This window comes from Buceros rhinoceros, unplaced genomic scaffold (genome assembly GCF_000710305.1).
Source record: "Buceros rhinoceros silvestris isolate BGI_N320 unplaced genomic scaffold, ASM71030v1 scaffold11823, whole genome shotgun sequence".
Lineage (NCBI taxonomy): Eukaryota > Metazoa > Chordata > Aves > Bucerotiformes > Bucerotidae > Buceros > Buceros rhinoceros.
Window position 1 is genome coordinate 20,897 of NW_010401843.1, and position 10,990 is coordinate 31,886.

Here is a 10,990-nt window from a genome sequence, read left to right on the forward strand (position 1 = left end):
TATCCCCCCCTTATCCCCCCCCTCCCCAATATTTTTTGTCATTTGATCTTGTTTTAAATCTTCATTTAGCTTTAGTCAGGGCCCCTTGAAGGATGCACCAAACCTGATCTGTACCCCACATGCAGCCTGGTATAGTGAACAAGCCTCAATTGAGATGCGGGAGGAAGCAGCACGAGAGATCCGAAGGGCGATCACAGGTACTAACTCACCTTATTAGCTCCTTCACTGCGTATTTCTTTTTAACAAACTTTTTTAGTCTTCAGTCTGAAAGATGCCGGAAAGATCAAACCTTGTTACCGCTTCAATATTTGGAACAGAGAAACGAGGAAATACCCAGTAAGTCCGTTCTCCGAACTGGAACAGATCGTTTTAGAGGCTCATTACAATTACAGAGAAGGCAAAAATAAGTCCTTTTTCCATATAACCTAAACGTACATGTGTGAGAAAAATCCGCCTTTTTCTTTTGTTGCTCATAAATATTAACCACTTGATGGGTTTGACTGTGAGTCATCCCGATATTGCTGTTACCTTCCATGGGTTTTCCTAGCTGTCCCCATACACCTGTCACGAGCAGTTCTGTTTCCTTTATTCTTTTCTGTTTGGCTCCTTTGTATTTTCCAAAGTTCATCCAAATTTGTCTTAGAGGACAGTCTGGAATTTCAGCATCGTTAAGGCAGTAATATTCAGAGATAGAGCGTCTGGAGCTTCTTGCTGTTCCTAGTAATGCTCTTATCTCGACAACTCATTCTCTACATCAAAACAAAGTGTTTTGTTGGGAGTGTACTCTATTTGAGATGTTCCTCTCTTTAAAGCATTGCTAAAGAAGTCTGGCATTTTAAAGAGCAAAGTCTCTTTGTTGTGTAACTCCCATGTAATTGTAAATTGTTCACATAAGAGAAAACAGTTATGTCTTGAACATGCAGTCTAATAAACAAAACGAGAAGGGCGAGCCATTTGGCAATGGTTTGAATCCCTTGTAGCCTAAAATAAAAGGAAGGATTTTCATACTGGAAAATGATTCATTAGGCACTAATGTTCTCTCTTCAGTAGGACTTTGCTGTTTCCCCCTTGGCAATACAGACTGAATGCTCTGCAGACACGAAGGGCCATCTGTGTCACCTTGAGAGTAGCTCGGTGCCAGCACAGTGCTCTGCTCTACAAAAAGCCCTGGCAGAAGCCTTTCCTGGGTGCTGTGCCTGCAGAGGAGGGGCAATTTAGTTTCATTTATAGCCTGTGCAGAAAGAAGGTTCTCCTCTGGCTGGAGACTCAAGGCACCTCTTAAAGTCCTGATCTGAATTGCCCTTTAGGGGACTGTTTCCCTCTGTTTTAGAGGTCGCTCGAAGAGTCTGACCATCCTTTTGGTGGAACTGGTCCTTGTCCTTTCGCTCCAGAACTGTAACAGCACATTCATTGAGTTGCTGTATAACTATTGCCTGCTCCCAAAGAGCGCTGGGAGGGATTGCACAAACCAGCATGCGATACCTACTCAGGGTGATCGATGGGCAGATAAGCACTTAATAGAGTAAGATAGGGAAACTGAGAAAGAGTCAGCTCTGGGGAACTAGTTTTACGTTAAGTACTGTGCAATAGCCTGAACATCTGTGCCTGGGAAGACAGACCTGGGTTTTCCTGAAGAGTGTGGTTGTGCTATCAGCAATCCAAGTCATCGCTTTGCATAGAATCTGTCAGACCTTCCATGTTTGCACATGGTCTGTGGTCAGGTCAAACTGAGGTGGGAATGACACTGAATTGCGGTGAAGCAAATGTACGAGAGAGACAGGAAGTGTGAGATAAAGCTGGGTACAAAAAAAAAGTCGTAGGGGAGCACAGAGGAGAGAAGCTGTGGAGAGAGAAATTAATTGGAAAAAGGCGTGTGATGGAGGAATGCAGGTGACAACTACATCTGACGATAGCGATGTAAAGTCATTCTGCTCTTACCCAACAGTCAATGGCATTCTGAAGTATAAGATAAAAATAATCAGCAGAGATTAAATATCTTTAAATATATTTTTAGCAGAAAACCATTCAAAATATTAAATAAGGAGGACCACTGAAAACAGTGATGGAAGAATGGGAAGGCAAGCATGGAAAGTGAAGAGATTGTTCTCAATTTAAAATGAATGAATAAACACTGTTTTGGAAGGGGAGACTGAACGTGCCTGCAGGAGTCAGCAAACTCCTGAGGGGCAAGCTGGAAGACGTGTTTGCAGTTTAAAATCCTTGAAAAGGATAAACATCAGAAGAAGAAAGGTACTGGACCATTCTGCATGGGACTCGTCACTCCTCTTGGCAGATACTGAACTAAGGATTCCTTTCAGCCTGTGTGTAGGAGATGTGGGAAGAGTTAGGGACAGAAGTGCAAGACATGGAGTAACGAGTACTTGATGGCATCCGCTAGACAAAAGGCAGTTCTGAGAGCAGGCTTTTTTCCAGCCCCATTGTGGCCAGGCTGATGGATGGAAAGAGCAGGCAAGGGGGAGTGAAATGCTTCATCAGATTTCCAGTAGGAAGTTGGAAACAAAAAGCCTAAATTCTTTAATGATGGAGCATGGTCAGTGTTTGAAAGCATTTCTGGAGGACTGTTGCTAACAGCAGGGGTAGACTCTAACTTACCTCTGCTGCTGCTGTGCGTGCAAATGCTGAGAAAGATTAAAATTTAGAAAGATACATTAAAAGAGTGTCAGAAAAAACACAGGCTCCAACTGATCTCCCATTGAAATGAGTGGAAATACCTTGTTGCCATGCAGAAAATGTGTGTTGTATCTGCTCACGTCATTTTTTTCAGGGCTGCAGGTAGTTCTGCAGAAGGTGGTCAGAGTTTTGCCCAGCATGTGCTGAATCAGGTTGATAGATTTTCCACTCCAAATTTAAAACTTCAGTTCTATTTCAGAGGTTAAGCAGTTAAGTTCTGAAGACATGAAGAAGGGAGTTTTCTGATGCATTTTTTTAAATTTTATTTAGAAATGAAAGATATGGCTGAGGATGAATACCTTATAGTAAACAAATGTGAAGAGCAGTTGAGATCAAGAAGGGGAAGATCAGGAGGACAGGAGAAAAGCGTTGGTCATATTCAGGTTCATTGCAAATTCCATTCAGAATCCTTCACTCTTCAGTGAGGTTTATTGCTCTTACACGTGGAGGGAAAAGGAGGAAAGTGAACTTCAAGACTGAGAGCGGGAGGCTAAGTTACTGAATTTGAGTGGCAGCAAGGCTCTACATTCATGCTTCAGCGTCTGGGAAAATATAAATCTTGTTGATTATGGTTTTACTGAGACCCCGTATACAAAAGACAAAGAGAGACTGAGAAATAAAAATTATGCAGAGCATTTTACCCGTTATTAACCAAGTCTGAGTCAAAAGGGGAACAGTAAGGACCAAAAATAAGCTTTCAGAGTGATTTTATATATTGATTTAAATATGCAACTATCTATAACTATTTTTAACATACTTAAAGAGCATAAGGCATACAATTTTTATGGGTTTTTTTCATTTCCTCTCCCTCACTTCACCCTAGGTCGTATTCCAGACAGTCTGAAAAACTGTGTTAACAAAGATCATTTGACTGCAGCTACGCATTGGGCCAGCATGGATCCCGGAGTTGTTCATCCAGAGCTTAACGGTGCTGCATACAGGTAAGCCTGGTGCTGGCGTAAAAGAAGAAATACCTCCTTAATGCCGAGACAGGTGTTCCAGAATAAATAAAAGACTTTCTGCTGAAAAAAGCAAGTGTTTTTGAGTTAGGCCCCAGCTATGTTGTTTCATAGCTGATGCCTTCAGGATACTGATCTTGGTTTGCTAGTTGAAGTCAGTCTCGCGGTGCGTAAGTGTGTTTCCTTTTCCTATCTTTTGTGTGTGGTTAGTAATGTCCGAACAATATATATGTCTATTCCAGTAAAACAATTCTGGTCACTTCCAGTGAGTGCAGTGCCATTTATGTTCCTTTTGCTGAAGTTAACAATGCAGCAGTAGGTTACAGAAAGACTTAAATTTTTAAACAAAAGCATTCGAGGGACTTGTTCTTTGTGTTCTCAGTCAACTGCAAAAGCAGCTTCGAATAATGAATAGAAAGGGGCAAATTTTTTTATATCCGATATGTACATTCCTTGGTTACTTTGCTTCAGAATCTTTCTCTGTCCCTTTATCCCTAGCAGCTGTTCCAGCAGTAGCCAGATTCTCACAAATTTTATTTATGAAAAGCATCTGCAATTCTTTATCTTCCAGGATGGTATTTACTCATCAGTAGGATGAAAGTGGCCGAGAAAGCTCAAACCAGCTGCTTCCCTCAATGCCTTGAGGGGAGGGACAGCGTAGTCCTTTCATTATTTTTAATACCTCTTTGTCCTAATCTTTCTGCTGTCCTTCTTCGTACATCTTTCCTGTCTTTGTGCTTCTTTAGGAGGGCTATCCCATCCTATTAAGAGATACAGGATTTTTTTTTTTTTCCTATTACTCTGTATGAGAACCCAGCTGTGCCCTGCTGAGGAGTGCAAAGCTCCCATGTCCCAGAGACTTCTAACAGTCTCATCAGAAAGTGATGGAGCTGACGGGGAGGAGCATCACCACCCTCTGCCATAATCTCCTTATCAGTAGCCGTGAGTGCACCAGAGGAAAGGAGTAACTTCAGTTTGATCTACGTGCGTGTGTCACGTCAAGATGTTTATTTTTGGCAAAGGTACCTGTAGCCCCAGCCAGCTGAACAAGGCTGTTTTTCTTTGCCTGAAAGAAAAGTGTGAGCACGTGCGTTCTCCTCCATACAGCACATGGTTTCATTGAGTGCAGGTTGGAGTGCTCAGGGTAGAGCTGAATGCAGCTGAGGCTTGTTGCTGGACTGGGGCTGGTAACTCCAGCCCTGCCCTGGCAGTTGGGAACAGTGCCCACATGAAAGGGAGCTGGTTGTTCTCATCTGGGGGCTCACAGGTCCAGCAGAAGCTGGCTTTACAGCTGAAATGGGTTTTAACTTAGGAACGTTTTGGGAGTTAATGATTTTCAAGGTAAAGACCATGTGTTTAATTTAAGCAGGATAAACAACAGAACCGAACACCTTTTCTAGACATTGTTTCAGCCAGTTTTTTCGGTAAAGAAAAATAAATAAATAAATAAATTCTGACTTCACAATTATTTTCAAATGCGAAATAAAACTCATTTTAGGAATTTCAAGGGAGAAGTTAAGTCATATAACAAATAATTAAAAGCTGCTTTTTGAAGGGTTGGTAGAATAGTGTTTGAGTGTGGGAGAGGGCATTTATTTTGTGCAGTATAAAATATGCAGAACTTGAAGCTCAGGTTTTATGGAGAAATTGGTTTCAGTAGCAGTGTTTGCTGATGCTTAATTCCTACCTGGGTTAAGTACAGAATCCGAGTTGATTGTTCGAAACGAATTTGTCTGCCTTTTCTTTGCAGTCCAAGGTTCTGTTCAGCTGAGTTCTGGAGTCTTTCACAGGCAGTGTGATGTTTCAGATGTGCTAATAACTGTATCTTAGTCATGTAATTGCATTAGAAGATAAGACCTGGGATAATAATTTATATGTTAAAAAATGCAAATAGCTCTTCCAGCGAACTAAAATGAACGAGGCTGTTTTATTCTGGATATATCGTTCACTTGTATTTTGATGTAGGACAGAACTCGTAAATTATCAGATATTATCACAAGCAAAGAACACTGAGCATTCATCAGCAGAATATGATCTAGATCTTCTGAATATCATCATATTCTGTGGAAAACAGAACCGTTTGCTGTGTGAAATGCAGGATGCCCTGTCATCACAAGAGGTCAAGTGAACGGGACCTGTCCCTTGAATAACGATTAACGATGCTCCTCAGAAGGAGCTGTTTGCAGTAGTCCTGGTGAAGCAGCGTAACACACCGGCTTTTGTGTTACGAGAGGGTGTTTGGTGCTGAGCTGCCTGCTAAACAGCCCTCTGCCACCTCCTGTGTCACCAAGCCTGCAGGTTACAGGCAAAACCAAATTTGACAGCCAGTAAACAGTGGTTGTGCGATTTGTAGACAAGTCGATGTACCCTTCCACACTCTAACAGGTAGAGGGTGAGAATGTCCTGGTTCTGAGATGGTGCTTGGAGGAGAATAGTTAGATGTTGCTAATCCAGGGGTTATTTCATCTTGAGGCATTTCACTGGCGATTTTCGCACTCTCTAATGTATGGTAAGAGCACGGACTTCAAAATTTAAGCTCTTTTGGGACAGAACTCATTTTCTTGAACAGAGCTTAACATAGTGAGTTCAAGGTGCTCTGTAGTTTAAAAAATACAGGAGATTAACACAGAAATCAAAGTAGCCTTTCAGTTGTAATTAAGAGAGCTACGGTGTTTTTCTTCTTAAATGACGACTCTGTGGGGGTGGTAAGAGCAGAAGGAGTGTAACTGATCTCTTGCTTCTGCTTGCACAAAAATCTAATTCAGTGGGCATTTTACCTGGAAAACATTTCAACTTATTGCTGCCAGAGCAGGAAGATTGGAAGCAGCTTTATGAACTACTGGAGGGAATGTATTTGTTGGTTAAGAAGAGGAAAGCAATAAATAGCAACGTAAGGGCAGGTTATGTAGGATAGAAATGCCCAGGTGTAGGGGCTGTTGAGTTTACATGCCCTGCCTCCAGAGATACGATTTGAACACTGATGATTGTATTAAAAAAGGACAAAAAATTATGAAAAGAGCATGGCGAAGTAGGGTCAGGAGTTGTCAAGCAGAACTCAGTTTCTGCAGAGTTACCTGTATTTCGGCTACTGCCACTGCATAGCTTTATGACAAGGAGGACAATTGCAGGGCTTGTGGATGTTACTGAAAGTCTGGAGGAAGCCTGTGTCTGAGGAGAGGTACTGCCAGGAAGAATCCCAATTATTGTAACTTCTTGTGCAAGGGGAGTATTTTTACATACAGAAAGAATACTTGAAGTCAAAGGAGAATGACAGAGGTGTAGGTTGAACTGCTTAATGTGCTCGTAAGGTGACTGTTAATGCTCCTGATCCAGCACCAGCTGTTTTCTCGAGGGGAGGGCTCTGACTTCTCTTCCTGAGGGAAATGCAGTTGCAGAACTTGCTCTCTCCTTGATTTCTGCCAGCTCCGGTGTGTTGATGCTCGGGGAATATATTGTTAGAAAGTAGACATTCTGTGTTGAAAAGAGTTTCTGTGTTGGCTTTCAAATGGAATTTTTGGTCATTTCATGGTGTGTTTTTTATGAAGGACCTAGCGTAACAGATAAGTTGTTTCAAAATTAATTTGAATAAATAAAACAATATCCAGTCTGACAGTTTCCATAGGAATTGAAGGAAATTTGATTAATAAGATTCAAATTGAGGTACCGAAACAAGCAATTCCATTAGCAACTGCAGATTAATTCTAAGGAACCTCTCTGGTGGATGAGTTAGCATAGGAAGCCCTGTACATACGTGTACAATTGGGAACAAAGTTCTCTGGCCTACAGGTGGTGTGATCTTTCTCATACTGGTCATCCCTCCCAGGTTACAGTCAGTGGTGTAATCTGTAGGAATCTTTCTCAGAATGATCAGGCCAGTGTATGGTATCGTCGTCGTCCCTGTGCCACATCCCATAGCCCCGCTGAGCCCCTCTGGCACTGCCTTTGCAAAAAGCAGTTCCCATGATGTTTCTGTGGTGGGGAAAAAAAAAAACCAACAACTAAATGTGCTTTCATCCATCTTTTTTCCTCCTCTGAGTTTTGCATAAGTTCTGCGCTAATTTTCTCTCAGTTTGAGGGAACTTAGGATGAGTGGCACAAACGTGCATTGCTTTAGAAAAGATGCCACTGAAATGGGGTGAAATTCCCTGATGCATTCGGTGTTGAACTCCGATGAGAGGAAAATCAACAGAAGAATATGTGGTGTTTGGAAAAGCTTGACAAGACTCCAAGTGCCTTTTCTCCCATGTAGTTCTAAGTAAATACTAGGGTAGCAAATGCCGCAGTGAGTAAGTGGTAGCTTTGTGTGTTTAGGCTTCCAAATGGGGAACGCTCTGGCTAGGATGCTTGGGTGAGCAGAACACAGCAGGAGAGAACAAGGGGTGATTGTGCGGCTTTGTGATGGGGAGGGGGGGCAAAGGGCCAGCATTAAGTGGCCAGCAGGAGGTAACTTGTAAACGGTACTGAGGTATTTGGCTAGAAAGAAAATGTTGTTAAGTGTTCGTGTGTAGCTAAGACTCTGTGAAATGCCAGGGTTCATCAATGACCTCTGAGCTTTGGGACTGGAACAGCAGAGTTGCAAAACTTCTAGCCTGATAATATGAGAGCCATCCTGAAATCAACCTGAATCAGAGAGTGATTTTTTTTGTTGTTGTTGAATTCATGAAATATTTGGGCCTCAGTGTTTGTTTGGATAGAGTGAGAAATCTTCAGAGCCATCTGTAGTGTTCTGTCTGCATCTCTTTCTCGCAGTCTACCTGAAGCGCTTGTCCTCTGTATAACTTGTCCTGGTTCTCTTTCGAGGCAGCACAGTGCCAAGCTTGGTGCTGAAAAAGTTACTCAGGTGCAACAGGCTTGAAGTTGTCATCTCGAGACTGTGTGTATGATGGCTCTTCTGGGAGCTGTCAGAAAGCTATGACTGCAAGATGAGCTGGAAGAAATACTCTTTCAAACTACATGAGAATGAAAGATAAGAAAATCCCCCAAAGGAAAAGCCCTAGAGCACAGATGGGCGTTGCAGGGACCCAGCCTTTCTCATCGAGGCGTGCCTTGAGAGGAGCAGCACGTAGAGGGTGTTCCCTTTGCTTCACTGTCACTCGTGCTGTTAAATCTGAGCTCTGAAGAATCAACCTAGCAAACCTTGGTTTCTCAGTTGGGTAAAACACAGCATCTCTCACTTTATTTAGCAGCCTCTGCATATGGTGACTCAGTGCAGCTTCACCAGCTGCTTGCCTCGCTGCTCTGAAAACAGAGGCATCATCTCTGCAGCTCTAGGAGGAGGCAAGCTGGGCTTGTCCGGTCAGTCATCCCTTGGTTTTAATCTACATTCTCGCTGTCTTCTCTCAGCAGGTATCCCCCAGGCGTTGTAAGCGTGGCCTCCACCGGCATACCTGCAGCAGTAGAAGGAATAGTCCCCAACCCTATGTCCTTATCACACGGCCTCCCTGCTGTAGCCCACCCGCCCCACGCTCCTTCCCCCGGCCAAACTGTCAAACCAGAAGCTGATAGAGACCACCCAAGCGACCAATTGTAGCCTACGAAAACAGCATTCCCAGCATCGGAGATTTCAACTTCAGCGTGTGGAAAACAAAAACAAAACAAAACCCTGGATTTTGATTAAAGGCAAAACCATGAACTTACAGGAGGAGACGATTATTGCTTTAGAAACTGGTCCAATATACAGTATAAAAGGAGAAGGTGGGAGACAAAAAGAAGATTTGGAAACATTTTTTCCTCCGTATAAATCGTAGTTTGTCCCTGTCCAGTGGACTGAATCACTGTTTCTGTGTCCTATGGGTTCTTTGTTAAGCAAGAGAAGTTAGTAGTTAATTATATCATGAATGTACTTGTCTGTGTACAGTTTTTAGAACATTAAAAAGGGTTTGTTTGCTTAGCTGTCAACGAGGAAAAACATAAGGGAGGCATTCAACAAACCAGTTTTGAGATTAAAAATCCTTTCTTTTATATTTTAAAACATGCCCAAAAACGAGGCAGTTGGCAAACTTCTCAGGACAATGAATTTTTCCCATTTTTCTTTCTACGCCACACAGTGCATTGTTTTTTCTACCTGCTTGTCTTATTTTTTAGAATAATTTAGTAAACAAAAGAAAAACAGTTTCTCCTGATTTTGGCATAAATTCCCTTGTTTCAAAATGAAGACAACCTTGCAAAGAGATTTTGAGGAAAAAAAACAAAAGGTTTTGTATAAACGAGCATTGTGCTTTTTGTCACCAGTTAAAGTATATATTATTGGTGGTATGCGAAAAAGGCACTAGACTACTGAAAAGTAGCAGCATTTCATTGCCTACATTGATTCCTTCCTGGTAATGTGGTAGGCTAGCAATATTTTTGGTTAAAAACATGTTTGTGACTGTAACCATTTGTATGAATTATTTTAAGGAAATAAAAATCCCAGACAAATATCATATGTGTAAAAAATTTTTATTTCTAGTAACTGTTTATTCAACTTTTATTAGGTTTCTTAGCTGTAATTTTTAAACAGATGCTGTCAAGTATTTCATTTCTAGCTTTACTTTGCTCTCTGTTGTTTGTAATACTGTCTTGGAAGCTTGAAAAATAAAAAAAAATAATTCTTTCCATACCATTTTTCCCTTTACATTTCGTAACTGTTGATCTTTTCTCCTGTGTTTCTAATGGAGTTTGAAATTAAGATGGATTTTGATTTGTACACCGGCATCATCAGCTACAATATGGTAACAGCGTTTATGCCACCACTGTGGGCAGAGCAGAGGAGGTACAACAGCACCACAACAATAATAATGATAATAATAAACGTCTTTTGCCGAAGTCCAACATGAGAAGTGTCCATTGTTTTATTTGCGCTTGTGACGACGGAAGCGCGCAGCAGGACCTAACGAGTTGTGTTTGCTGTATGAAGGAGCTTGTTTCTCTGAGCACAGGCAGAAGCGTTCTCCAGGCAGGTTAGTTTTCAGCTGGAGGCTGGTTTGGCCTGTCCAGCGCTCCTGGGTAAGATATCCTTCATCCCGCGAGGTTTACGAAAGCCAGACAACAGGTAACTGCTGCAAGAAGGAAATCCAGGAAGGGTGAAAATGAACCTGGACGTAGACCTCAGGTGGTCTCTTGCCTATTTGTTCACTGTTAACCTGAACTGTGCACCTAAGGTTAGGGAGAGGTTTTTATGGGATCTATGAAAAGGTCCTGACCCCATTCCCACGTGTCTACAGAGTGGCCTCCACCTCTGTTAGGAGAAATGTGGGGAGGCTGCATGTCAAGAAAGACTGGAACTTGTGAGTCTGTGCCCAGAAGCTCTGTATAAGGAGAAAAATTGTCTCCATGGAAGAGTGGAAGGTTTCTGCCTTGAA

The 10,990-nt window shown here is 42.1% G+C and overlaps 1 protein-coding gene across 2 annotated transcripts in view; it reads left to right on the forward strand.

Moving 5' to 3' along the window:
• Positions 1 to 10,251, forward strand: part of CTBP1 (C-terminal binding protein 1) — a 25,913-nt gene extending 15,662 nt beyond the window's left edge. Inside the window, exons 5-7 of one of the 2 annotated variants that reach the window (XM_010132413.1) lie at positions 70 to 197; positions 3,515 to 3,632; positions 8,994 to 10,251. In XM_010132413.1, coding sequence (XP_010130715.1) covers positions 70 to 197; positions 3,515 to 3,632; positions 8,994 to 9,180 — 433 coding nt within the window. In that variant the 3' untranslated portion in view covers positions 9,181 to 10,251. The remainder of the gene's footprint in view (positions 1 to 69; positions 198 to 3,514; positions 3,633 to 8,993) is intronic. The other variant, XM_010132414.1, reaches the window with a different exon arrangement.
• The last annotated feature ends 739 nt before the right edge of the window (positions 10,252 to 10,990 follow it).